Source organism: Ctenopharyngodon idella, chromosome 21 (assembly GCF_019924925.1).
Source record: "Ctenopharyngodon idella isolate HZGC_01 chromosome 21, HZGC01, whole genome shotgun sequence".
Classification (NCBI taxonomy): domain Eukaryota; kingdom Metazoa; phylum Chordata; class Actinopteri; order Cypriniformes; family Xenocyprididae; genus Ctenopharyngodon; species Ctenopharyngodon idella.
The window spans coordinates 13,757,360-13,771,810 of NC_067240.1; the positions used below are offsets into that span (position 1 = coordinate 13,757,360).

At 34.8% G+C, this 14,451-nt stretch overlaps 1 protein-coding gene across 1 annotated transcript; it reads right to left on the reverse strand.

Moving 5' to 3' along the window:
- Positions 1–2,477: 2,477 nt before the first annotated feature.
- On the reverse strand, positions 2,478–14,355 carry elmod1 (ELMO/CED-12 domain containing 1). The gene is made up of 11 exons (XM_051877365.1): positions 14,196–14,355; positions 13,680–13,774; positions 12,315–12,460; positions 12,152–12,180; positions 11,497–11,594; positions 11,279–11,408; positions 10,977–11,110; positions 9,128–9,196; positions 8,367–8,417; positions 7,645–7,778; positions 2,478–4,892 (listed from the first exon to the last, which is right to left on the reverse strand). Exons 2-11 carry the CDS (start codon positions 13,694–13,696, stop codon positions 4,717–4,719), a joined length of 984 nt encoding a protein of 327 aa, XP_051733325.1. The 5' UTR covers positions 13,697–13,774; positions 14,196–14,355; the 3' UTR covers positions 2,478–4,716.
- Positions 14,356–14,451: the final 96 nt, after the last annotated feature.

A 14,451-nucleotide genomic window follows, 5' to 3' on the forward strand; every position in this document is an offset into this window, starting at 1 on the left:
GTGTTGGGGAAACAGGAACTTGCATGTGACAGAGTGTGTCTGATGTCAGATTGGCTGTCATGTCGCATTAGGCCTTGACTGTTATGAGTGGGCAGATAACAGTCCTGTCTAATCCCTAACCTGTGCTTATGAGAACACTGAACACCTTTTGTCATCACACAGGCATTGTAGTCTCAGATAAGAGGCACTTCTGCTTCGTAATCACTGGCCATGCAACTACTGTATCAAAATGTGTCTTCTACAAAAAAAACATCTTAAACCAGCCTTGTTTACTGGCCATAGCTGGTTGAAAGGGATAGTTCACCCAAAAATGAAAATTCTGTCATCATTTACTCACCCTCAAGTTGTTCCAAACCTGTATGAATTTCTTTCTTCTGCCGAACATAAAAGAAGATATTTTGAAGAATATGGGTAACCAAACAGTTGATAGGCCCCATTGACTTAAATTGTTTGGTTACAGACATTCTTCAAAATATCTTCTTTTGTGTTCAGAAGAAGAAAGAAATTCTAACAGGTCGGGAACAACTTGAGGGTGAGAAATCAATGACAGAATTTTCATTTTTGGGTGAACTATCCCTTTAAACTGGTCCTCCTAGCTAAGATGGTCTCCCAGTCTGGGGTGCGTTTCCGAAAGCATCGTTAGTCAATTATGGTCGTAAGTCCCATTGAACTTACTACTTGAACATTATACTCTGTATAACTGCCTGATAAAACAACCACATGATTTTTGGAGTGGATCAGAAAATCATGTGGTTGTTTTATCAGGCAATTATACAGAGCATAATCAGATATGGCATTACGGTACGGTTTGGTAACCTTACAATTCAATTCAAATCTAAGCTTGTACGCTTGGTAAAAATAGCAATGAAGACCACTGGGAGAAAGGACCATTTGTCCCGAGTCATTGTATGAACAGTCTGTTCTTAGAGAAGCACATAAAATCTTAGCTGATCCATTGCATGTACTGCATACTGAGTATGAATTGTTACCTTCCGGAAGAAGGTACAGAGTTCCAATGTGTAGGTATAATCGGTTTAAGAAGTCTTTTATACCCATTTCAATTAAAATGCTAAATGATGAATGAATGTAATTTAATTTACTATCTTTTTGTATGTATGTACACACACACACACACATATATATATATATATGTGTGTGTGTATTCATCATTTGATTTTAATGATTTTGTAAACACCTTGAGTCACAAATTTCCCCATTTGAGGACAATAAAGTGTATTTCATTTCATTTCATGAACTCTATTGGTAACGAACTTGCGACCATAATTCGCTTTGGGAAACACACCCCTGACCAGCTGGAAGTGCCCAAAACCCATCTAAAACTAGTCAACAGATCAGTCAGGTCAGCCTGGGAGACGAGCTAAGACTAGTAAATCAGCCTAGGCTAGTTTAATTTTTTTTCAGTTGGGTTGACATCTTTTATAAATGGTGTTACAGTTTTGCGTGTATGTCTTATAAAAAATTTATGTTACACATTATACGGGTAGGCCTACTTATTATTTAGACTTCCTTGTTTGAAGCACAAAATAATTAATGCTATAACCGCATCTCAACCTTGGCTGTTTTCTCCAAAACAAACATAAAGCCTCTCTGAGGATGAACGAGAGTCCTGACAGTAAATATGCTCGCAATATCTTGAACATTATTGCCCCCGTGCGATTTAACTCAGAATAACACGTCTTTTTATCTGTGTGTGTGTGTGTGTGTGTGTGTGTGTGTGTGTGTGTGTGTGTGAGAGAGAGAGAGAGAGAGAGAGAGAGAGAGAGAGAGAGAGAATTAGCTTTTTATTTTTCAATAAATTTATTTTTATTAATTTAAATGTATTTTTTGTTTTTCATTTTAGTTTTAGTCATTTTGTCATATCATTATTACTATTATTATTTTTAATCAATATAACTTTTTTCATTTTACTATTTTTCTTTATTTTCCATTTTAGTTATTTTGTTGTTTTTGCCATTTTTTATTTTTGTATTTCTATATAGCTTTATTTTTATTTCAGTTGTACTCATTTTAGTACAACTTAAAATTATTTCAGTTAAAGTTTTTAAAAAGTAAGTTTTTCATTTAATATTAATATTTTATTTCAGCTTTATTTCAATTACTTAAAATTATTTTTAATCATATTGGTTAACAATAAAAACATTGATTTGTACTGCTTTTTATTTTGCGAGAGAATGGAAGCAGGAGATTGAATTCAAACATAGGTAAATGCTGCACAGATGTGAGATTTCTAACAGTATTAAGTATCAATTTTAAAATGTACCCAGAGTTTAAAGAATCCATTTAAGTTTTAAAATTATCTTAATTACTTTCCATTTTTTCATAGCCTAAATAAAACAAATGTAAAATCTCAAGCAGCCTTTCATTCAAAAAAATCCTTTACTGGTCTTTATTTATTTATTTGGTGGAGTGTTTATGCATGTGAAAGAAAACACAAAAACTGAACAGATACATAAATATTCAGCCATGCGTAATGAAGAGCTTTAATAATGTTTCGATGTATTTCACCTATAAGGCTTTATGTACAGCAAGTGCTTTATCTGTAAAAGTGCTGCAATGGGAAATATATGACACTTTTTACACATTAAAATTCCTGTGTAAACACAATTCAACCAATAGCTATTAAAAAGAAGCTGCTTAACACTGCCAGTAGCATAGACATTCATTGCACCGATTAACAACATTAAAATTAAGTGACATTCTGATAACACAATTTTTTTGCAGGCAAAAACAAAATCATCATGCAAACCCTGTGACCGTCCATCATGTTAAAGGGTTAATGGACAAACATAAACAAAAGAGCAACATGCATCTGTGATGTGACAACTGTAAAAGATAAAGAAATACAGAAGAGACCAAAAAAAGCCTGAAATACTCACACTTAGGCCTAAACTTTAGGATTGTACATTAATTATTATATAATTAGTGTCTTAGTAACACAATAGAGGCACCACCTGTGCAAAAGAAATCAAGACTGTTCTACTAACTGTTCTAAACGTCACTTATTGCTTTGGTTGTAGAACAGAAAAATGGAACATTCCATATATTTTTTTTTTTTTTACATCAACACTAATACGTTTGTAAAACAATCATGTGCTCTGCATGATAACATTCACAAAACACACATTATCCTACCATATTTGGCAAGTAAATATTTGATTTTAAGCTCTGCTTCTTGGCAACATGAAGTAGGCTATGTAAGTATTTGATAGAAGAATTCATAATATGATTGTGACGATAATAGTTATGAACTTATGAATGATCTGTTAATGCAGCAAGCAGAAATAATTTCAGTTTAATGGATTATTCCGAGTTCAACGCAAGTAAGGCTCAACTGACAGCATCTGTTGGAAATGTTGATTACCACAAAAATAATGTTGACTCTTCCATTTGTTTTCTTAAAATAAAATTGAAGCTTCTAATATTATAAAAGTACTATTATTCTGTTCAAACGTATTTTCTGAGTTGTCAAGCCGTTTAAGGGCACGTTTACACGACAACGATATGCTTAAAACGGAGAAGTTTTTCCTTTGAGTTTTCCGCGTACAGACACCATTGTCAAAACGATCCTCATTCATACGAATCCGTGAAAATGACTAAAAACTCTGTATTCTGCTGTCCGGCCATTAGATGGCGATGAAACACTATAGACTGAACGTGTAATGCGCATGTGCACGGCGTCGACGTTTTCACAGATTCGCGTTTCTGTTGTTCACACGGAGACCGTTTTCAAAAACTTGCACTTTGAAACCCGTTTTCAAAAGTTTGCGTTTTCAGACCACCAAAACGTCGTTGTCATGTAAATGAATGGCCAAAACGCATAAAAAGTTTTCCGTTTTTAGTTGAAAACGGTGTCGTGTAAACGGCCCCATTGTATTTACAGTTGTTTTATGGTTGTCATGGCAAAAATGTTATAAAATTGGAAAATACTTGACAGAAAAGGTTAGTATTGTGTTATCATGTATATTGTTTAAATCTTGTGGCTACACTATTGAATTTTAATGTTTACAAATTGGCCCAATTCACTTCCATTGTAAGTGCCTCACTGTAAACCAGAAACATCCATTATATATATATATATATATATATATATATTTTTTTTTTTTTTTGTGATATTCAACATTATACCACAAGTACTGTTGATTGAGCTGAATTTGTACTGAACCTTGAATATTCCTTTAACAGATTCACAATAAGTAAAGAAAGGTTATCCTTCATATAACAGCTCCAAAAGTATACTGTATACAAACAAGGGCCACCTGTTTCTAAGTGTGCCTGGTATCAGTGCAGCCTTCTGCGGTGGATGTGGGTAGAAACTCTCGCATGCCTGAAGCTCACTGTCTTACCTAATATGCACCAACAGCTCTACCTACTGGTGGATAGGGAGCCCTGTCTTATCAGGAGAGATTTCCCTCCGATCCACATTCAGATGCTGATTAAGACTTCAGCATACAGTAGCTGTAAATATCACAATCATTGTGAAAGCTGTAAGGAGGTGCACTGTTGCCATGCGCACGTACAATCAACATGGTCTTCAGCAGTGCTGGTGATCTTCAGTTGCTTCTGGTCAGATGGGCTGAAGGAGACATTGGTGAGAGAATGTGTGAGAAAAAGACCGGCTAAGCAGTTGGCAGTAATGAGACATGGGCTTTAAGGATGAGAAGGTGAAGTGTCACAAGAGTTGAGATGAGTGAGAAGCTACAGGTTGACCAGGTGAAGGTCAGAGGCCGTGAAGTGAGGACACAGTGCCATGTCAGGGTTCTTCAGCTGCTTCAGGACGCGCTTGTAGAACTTGGTGCGCACACGATTGAACTCCATGATGTCACATGGATCTTCCTCAATCCAGAACCTGTGGAACTCCTGCATCAGATAACCTAAGAAAAACAAGAAATTATATATATATAAATTAGAACGAATCAGGGGAATCAATGATGCAATGGCCCATTCATAAAGAGAGCCATTTACTTCATTCCTGAATGAATCAGCTGTTTGAACGAATCAAATGAATTAATGACTCAATGATTTACTCATTTAGACATTTACTGACACTTACTGGCAGGTTTAGTTTCTTATTTAGAGTATTATTTAATTAAAAAATAATTTCATATTCCATTCAAAACCTATTAAAGGTATAGCTGAATGAAAAGTTTAATGAAAATTCCGTCATCATTCACTGTTGTAGCCTAAAAATGTGTAATAAATTCTGTTGAATCAAATATATTTCTTTTTAAAGCTACTACTTTTTGTAATGTCTATTTGATGCTTTTCTCATTTAACACAATAATGACTTTAATTTATCTTTTATGGGTAATTTCTCAGCCAAATTTGATGTGCGATTATTTTGAGATCACATCGTGTAATTAGATTAACAATTGTAATCACTTGAAAGCCCTAATATATTATATATATATATATATATATATTTAAAATAAACGGTTAGTTCCTGTCCTTGATTCTGATTGGTCAATAGCGGTGTTTTATTAACGATAAAACACGGCTGACCGCTTCACTCAACGGTTCTGTGTATCACTGCACAACACCCTTGGCAACAACTCTTAGCAACGTAAATTGTTTGTTCTCAGTTGATATTGTTCATTGAAGCTTACAGTATTATGTAGAACTAGAAGAGTATTGTGAGAAAGAGATCGATTTAGCAAGTTTATTACCTGCATTCAGATTTAGCATTTTAATTCAGGTCAGTCCTATGTTCATAATAAAAAATCTGTTTAAATGTCTGTATTATCCTGTCCTTTTAACAGTTAAGGGGTTTTCCACTAATAAAGACAGTCTTTGACGCCATCTAATGGCAAAATAATGTAACTTCTTTGCTGTTCACGGTCAGGGACTAGTTTTTTTCCGGTGAAAGGAAGGCTTTTAGTGACAGTTTACTTCATGAAAGTTGCACTGATACATATTTTTGGATTTAATATTTGTATGGCTTTAATATTTGTCATGCATCGTGCCTAACAACGCCCTTTAGCTGTGACTTATTCACGATACAGCACAGCCTCTCGTACCTTATTGCTTATATATATATATATATATATATATATATATATAGGCATTTTATATGGCATTTCATTTTATGTAAATTAATTATATATAATATTTTTATTATGTTTTGAAAAAATTCTTGGATAATTTACATCAAATTTAATAACTGTATAATTTAATGCCAATATTTGACCACCAATATATAATAATAATAATAATAATAATTTTATACTCTTTAGGGAATTTATAAATACAATTAAATATACAGTATCTCACAAACGTGAGTACACCCCTCACATTTCAGCAACCATTTTAGTATATCTTAAGGGACAATACTATAGAAATGAAACTTGGATATATTTTAGAGCAGTCAATGTGCTGCTTGTATAGCAGTATAGATTTAATGTCCTCTGAAAATAACTTGACATACAGCCATTATTGTCAAAATAGCTACCAACAAAAGTGAGTACACCCTAAGTGATAACAGTTGTATGTTGTTTAACCATGCAAAGCCACATGTCCTATTCATCATGTGAATTCCATGCCCAGGAGGATTAAGGCAGTGCTAAATAACAATGGTGCTCACACAAAATATTGACACTTTGGACACAGTTTTACTTAGGGTGTACTCACTTTTGTTGCCAGTTATTTAGACAATAATGGCTGTATGTTGAGTTATTTTCAGAGCACAGTAAATCTGTACTGCTATACAAGCTGCACATTGTCTACTCTAAAGTATATCCAATTTTCATTTCTATAGTATTGTTCCTTGAGAACATATAATAAAATGGTTGCTGAAATGTGAGGGGTGTACTCACTTTTGTGAGATACTGTATATATATATATATATATATATATATATGTATATATATGTATATACTGTATATATATATATTTTTTTTATATATATATATATATATATATATATATATATACAGTTGCAAGAAAAAGTATGTGAACCACTTGCAGAATCTGTGAAAATGTGAATAATTTTAACAAAATAAAGGAGATAATACAAAATGCATGCTATTTTTTATTTAGTACTCTCCTGAGTAAGATATTTTACATAAAATATCTTATGCATCAGTGAATGTTTGAACCTTTTTTAATAATTGTGTTTGAGTCCCTCAATTGTCCTTGACAAAGACGAATCTCAAAATCATTCAGTCACTGCTGGCAAATATGCAAAAGATGGTGGAAAACTGAAGAATCTGCAGGACCTGGAGAGTTTTTCTGAAGAACAGAGCTCAGTTTAACTGCTCAGAACAAACAAGAGACTCATGAACAACCGTCACAAAACAAAAAAACAGTCGTAGATCATCCAGGTAACCACGCACAGTATTAAGAATCAATGGTTCACATACTTATGAATGGGGTTATTTTAATAAATTCAGCTACTTTTTTGTCTTGTGGATTATATGTAAACATATTTTATGTAAAATATCTTACTCAGGAGAGTACTAAATAAAAAATAACATGCATTTTGTATTATCTCCTTTATTTTGTTAAAATTATTCACATTTTCACAGATTCTGCAAGTGGTTCACATACTTTTTCTTGCAACTGTATATATATTCCCTTTAAAAGTTGTTTTCACAATGAGAACAATGGCAACATTATGATAACACTCACAGAAAGTCTGTTGGAAGTGCACTAGACTTGGCATCTCTGGTGCCACATTGTACAGATGAGTCTTCAGAGCCCCGCTCACCAGCAGGGAATATGCCAGGTCTGTGATGTTAATGCCAACTATGGCAAAGGAGTATCTGCACCACAAAAGATATGGGTCAGCACAAAACACAACGTAAAAGAAATCCTTGTTTAGTGTAAATAAACATTATAAAATGTTAAGAGACTGCCAGTGTTTGTCTGTATGATTACATCTGTTTCTATGTGCACATGTCAGCTGCACAGTGATTAAACAGGATCCATGCTACACATCAGAGCTAATGCATCCTGAAAGCTCATGACAAGCAGAAGAGCCCCGATTCAAATCCCCACACAATGCATCAGTGCTGCCACACAAGCAGGGTTCAGGGACTCAGCTACTAATAACTACTGCACACACAGCAGAATTATTTTTAACATTCACACATTTAAGATCTGGTCTCCTTGTTAGACAATACCACTCGACAGTGTAGTCATAATAAAATTAATATGATAAAAGTTGCCACAGTGTTGTAGATGCTTTGCAGGGGTTTGTTGTGTGGTTTCAAAGGTGTTCAGGGAGCTTTTAGGATGTTGCAAAGGTAATTTGGTTGCTTACTGGCCCAAGTGAAAACACAAAGCACAAAGTTTCTGTTCTAGTCCCTAAATTTGTGAGTGTGAAATAGTCTGCAATATTCTGAACTCACCCAATCGCTTTGTCAAATTTTTTCTTGTCCCACTCAGCTTTGCTCATCTTACTGTGTGAAGAAGCAAAATGTTAGTGTCCACTCAAACCTGTGCAAATAGTCCTTAAACAGCAAATATAATGCAGTCAACTACGTCAACAACGACAATTACACATGTGAGACTGGAGAAAAGAGAAAGCATTCACAGCTACTAACCAACGTTACAATGGAGCATAATGCCTTGTGTTTAGAGTGAGGTGAAGTTGGGCGTTTCAAGATTAAAACAACAACAACAAAATACAGCCATTAGATTGAGGCAAAATGATCAAATGAATTTCTTACTGAGAGAGAAAAAATGGAGTACCTGGCTTCCTCTTTGGAAAGGTTCCTGTGTATGACAGTGATGGGAATAAAAAAGAAGCAGGAACAGAAAAAAAGGTATGTGTGGGTGCATGATGTGCATGATGGAGACGGAGCATGCTGAAGGTTTGATGGATTACACGGCATGAAAAAAATCACCTGTTAACATAAACACGGTATGCACACACAGTAAAAAGCAAAACACTGATAAGAGGCTTCAGGGGAACTACACCCTAACTGACATCCTGTGGCAAGATCCTGATGGTGTGTGTTTGCTCATGTGCGTTTAAAGCTAAAATGTGTCTTAAAGCCCATCAATGATATTTAGTATGCTTTTTTGGATGTAAAAATGTACCATAGCTGAGTATATACAGTAGAGTGTACATAGGAACCACCCAAGAGGACTGTCTGAAGGATCTGACCTGTGTTTGGGCTGCAATGAGTCATGAAGAACTTGGAGAGCGGTGGCTTTATCATGCTCTGCAAAATACCTGCAAATAAAAGAGAGAAAATTAGCCACTGAATTATTCTGTTCAAAAACCTAGTGAGCTACCTATATAGGCAGCATTTTAAGGCAACGTACAGTATGTGGACTGGGTGTTCTAAAAGCTAGGCAACTTAATTATGCTACCCCCTAAGATAACTTGTTTTGAGCAAATGCTACGGGGCATTGCAACAAGTACAGTGAAATCTTATTTAAGATTGCAAACGAAATATTGATTATAAATATATTTAATATTCAATAACAAAAAGTTGTGACAAAAACTAGTTTAGTGTAATTTAAAAAATGATTTTACCCAGTGTATGTTATGTATTTATTGCTTATTATTTGATTATAGTTTTGTTAGTTTAGCAACATGTTAACATCAAAATCTATTGCTAGCTGATAAAAACTAGTCCCATAGAAACCCGAGACTCGAGCTTAGGACTGCACATGCGCATTGACTCGTCTAACCTGAAAAATAAGCCTTTACATTTGAAACATGTTATTCAATTGTGAGTTCGGCCAGCAGTTGTTGAGATTTCAGGATTCCTCCATTCAAATTGATAGGACTTGGTCTTGGATGCCCGAAAAAGCTGCCCGGTGGCATTTCAAATATGGCCGCCGATTGAACAGACTTTCCTTGAAAGGGACTTTGGTATCATCCTGTTAGCTTAGCAACATGCTAACGTCAAATTGCTAACTGATGAAAACTATTTCAGTGTAATTCAAAAACTTATTTTACTCAATGTATGTTATGAATTTAATGCTTATTCGAGTATTGTGCTGTCAGCTTAGCAACATGGTAATGTCAAAATATATATTGCTAAATGATAAAAACTAGTTTAATGCAATTCAAAAACTTATTTTACTCAGTGTATGTTATGTATTATGTAATGTTTATTTGAGTTTTGTGTTGTTAGCTTAGCAACATGCTAACTTCATATTGCTCACTGATAAAAACTATGACTGCATCCAAAATCGAATACTTCTCTACTATATAGTACGCGAAAAACAGTATGCGAACAGATGACTTACTACTTCCAGCGAGATTCTGAAGTGCGCATACAATGGACACTTTACTATCCCATGAGGCCATGGGAGAGGATTTGTAAATGGAGTTGAAGGGACGTAACGTACACGGGTAGGTCATGTGACAGTAACAACATGGCGGATGTAGTACATCTGGATTTCATTCATACTACACGCATTAGTACTATATAGAACATACTTTTTCAGCGGTCGTGAAGTAAATTTAAATTCAAATGTAGTACTTACTCAGTATGCGATTTCAGACACAGCTTATTTCAGTGTAATTCAAAAACTTATTTTACTCAATGTATGTTATGTATTTAATGCTTATTTGAGTATTGTGCTGTTAGCTTAGCAACATGCTAACGTCAAATTGCTTACTGATGAAAACTATTTCAGTGTAATTCAAAAACATATTTTACTCAATGTATGTTATGTATTTAATTTTTTTTTGAGTATCGTGCTGTTAGCTTAGTAACATGCTAAAGGCAAAATCTATTGCTATTTTAGTTGTGCATGCCTATGTAAAGCATTCCAAATTGGTCTTTTATGAGGTTCCTTGATGGTTAGGAAGCTGTTTTTAAAGGTAGCTGCCTATTTAGTTAGTAGACAGCAAGGCTCACTATGTTTTGGAACAGAGTGAATAGCTGGCATGATGTAGATAACAACATTTCACTTCAGTACATTTGTTTAAAGTAGTATAAAGATCTAATGTTTTGTCCTGATTTCACTTCAGCAGATTCTACTTGGCTACTCACAGTAGGTTGTGCAAGCCCAGGAGACCCATGCCCCTGAAATCAGTCTTGGGGTCGTTTCCTTGGAAACCAATCTCACACCATTGCTTGGAGATGCGTCCAGAGAGAGGAGAATCAGGACGGAGTTCCTTCCACAGCTGGTGGGTAAAAAGATATTTGAGAAAGGTATCACTATTACATTATAGATGTTTAATTTTTAACTACTGAAATTCTGTTATGGCCAACATTTTAGCAGTATGAGAGGCTGTGCTATATTGTGAATTATAATTTCTCAGTCATCAAAAAAGACTGGCAACCACTAATACCTTCATGAGCATCTCTTCATGTGTTGGGTTTTCACAGTCGTATGGCTCTCTACGCAGCTTCTCCACCTCCACTACTAGGTTTCGGTAACCTACAATCTGAAGAAGGCAAGCCTGGAGAGAGATGCCAAGCCTGGAAGAAGACAAGAAATACAGCACATTTGTTCAAAAAGTAAGAACTTACCGAGAGTTATCTGTAGATGAATACACTGAGTCCTTACTGTGGGTTAGTGTCAAGGTTGATCTTTTTCAGGGACAAAATATCATCAATAGTTTTCTCTACAGAATCTGGGTGAACGCTGACGGCAGACTGCAAAAGCTATGGAGGTAGAGTAATTGAAAGAAACATTATTCAGTTATTAGCTAATATACAAAAAATAGCATAGTATGTCAAAAAAATTTGCCATCTTGTAGTTTGAGACGGTCCTTAAATCAGCGTTGAATCAGTGTTGATTTTGTTAACTAAACTAATAGTATTAAAAATCATTTTCATTAATTGAAATAAAGCTGAAATAAATATAAATAATAGATGAAAACTTGAAAAACCTGAAAGAAATTTTAAAGTACTAAAATTAATAAAAAATGAAATAAAAATAAATTAAAGCTAAACAGAAATATTAAAAAAACTAATAAAAATGACAAAAGCACATAACAAAATTACTAAAACTTAATTTAAAATTAAAATGAAAACTGAAAATATAAAACTTAAAAAAGCTATTATAAGCATAATTAAAATATTGATAAATACTATCATTTCTATTTACATGAAAAATACATACCATTTCATAATATTATTAAATGTTACAATAAAATAGATACAATAAATGTGTAAAAAAATATATTTTTACTTCATAAACCAACAGCCTCATGACTCACCTCATGTTTAGAACATTTAAGTGAGGATTCTGTGAAATTAAAAGAAACATACAATAATATAAAAAATGTCCCTACATACACCCAGGAAGGCCAATACAAACTGATAAAGAGTATTTTACTGTAGATGTACCACTAAATAGTATTTAGTACTGATAGTATTTACCAATCTTGAGCGTCCTTCGAGCACCAGGTTTGTTATTGTAACAGATGCGTTGAAGCTCACATCGTCCTGTCACCTTCCTGATGACAAACTTCAGACCCCGCCACAAACACTTACAGTACAAGAACACCAGCAACTGGGTCAGTACCCTAGAAGATTCAAACAAAAGAGCCTGAATAAAACGACACAAGTCCAATACTGATAGGCCTAATACACCTGTGTATTCTGTCCCAGAATAAGGGTATCACTGGGGTATTTTGAAAGCTCATTATATTTGAGTACAATAAACCTGAACTGCATAACCTTCAGATGTGTGTTTCTCATGAACACTGCTCGAGCTGTTCAAAGAGAAATGCACATTATTCTTCTCTTGTCTACAAAAGCTAGGCTTAATCCCATTGTAAAAAGCATGTCTGTGTTTAGAGACACAGAGATAAGTGGGCCAAGATGATGAAATGGGTCACAGCTCTGCAAAGATGTGCGTGATGAAAGCGAAATATAATTGTTAAGGTATTATTCTTTTAACAGGTTTCATGTCCTGCATGTATCAAGCAGTATGTATTTACCTAAGGATTTAATGACATGTATAACTACTGTATGCATCTGTTTTTGATTCAAAGCATGGTTGAATCCATCCTTCTGTATTATATACTAATCTAATTCAATCTATTTCACTACAGGAAACACACTGGACTAGGAATAAACCTGTTTGAGTCCGGTTGCTGAGAGTTACTGCTCACAGGATAGACTCGCCTCCCCATCTGCATGCAATGAATTTGCAGTCAAACCTGCGTTTTGTAAAAAAGGTGTTATTGTGAAAACTAGTGAACAGGAGTGACGTGTCTTGAAGGTAATTTCCTTTTCCAGCAATTTAATAATAGCCAGTAGTCTGGTCTCTACCTCTAAAGGTCTAGGCGAAATACAAAACTATACTGGTTCACTGGGAGCAACCTCCTACTAGGTTTAGTGCCTTTCAACATAATTTATTGTAAACAGTATAATTAAGAGAAGTGGCTGATAAGAAAGCACTTAAAACTGAAAGCCAGGAGACTCACCAAGGGATTGGTAATTAAAAGGTATTTATCAGTTATTTACATTTTAAGAGCTGTTGCTGACAAAGAATGTTAGTAGATGAAAAGGCCTCTGACTTGTGGGGGTTATATAATATTAGGCCTATATATTATATATGATATTTGATCATGTAGTATTTTTTTGATTTCCACATCCATGACATAATTGGGCCATTCAACAATGTATGCAATATGAAACCTATTGGTGAATTTATTATGGTTTGTTTTAATGGAAAATGAAAGCAATTACATTTCAGCTTCTAAGCAATAATAAGATATACATGTAAGACGTACTTACCTTAGAAAATGCTTCATCGTGATTGTCTGCTTTGCTACAACTGTAACGTTATATCTCGCATTCGCAGATGGTCTGACCGCCTGCACAAAACACAACTGAAAACAAAAAAAAAACGAAAAAACTACAATGTATATTTATTTAATTGTTGTATTGTATTAAATTGTCGTGGATACTTATAGCAAAAACGTTAAGGTCGTCAGTGTGGCGTTAGCCGGATTAAGACGTTGCCGTGGGCAACTGCTCGTACAATCAACATACGATGTACATATCCACTTTCACATATTAAATGTCTGATGCGTTATTTCATAATAAATGAGTCGCTTATAATAAAGTCAAATATCGGTTATATAATACCAACATTCGGACTCATTTACCGTCGAGACTAGGTATTTCATTTTGCATTAGGTGTTATTCTGCTCTGTTCTCTATTCTACACCACACTTGACCGTGTAAAACCGCGTATCAAATAATACATCTGAGTATTTGATAAAAGATAAATAAATGGCAGGAACATACGTTTCAAGATGTCGCTGGGAATGGGAATATGCCTGTCCTCCTCTCTCTGTAAGGCAGGTACCTGTTATTCCTCCATGATGAGCATGTGAATGAGGGAGGGCGGGCGCTTCAGAGCATCGCAATGCAGCGCTGCTGTGCCGCACGGCGGCGGAAAGACCCCAGCAGACCTGTCACTCGAACCACTGCCTGCTGCTGGGGTACATTACAAAGTCCTTTAAATAAAGACAATTCCTATGTAAAAATTGAGCTGTTTTCC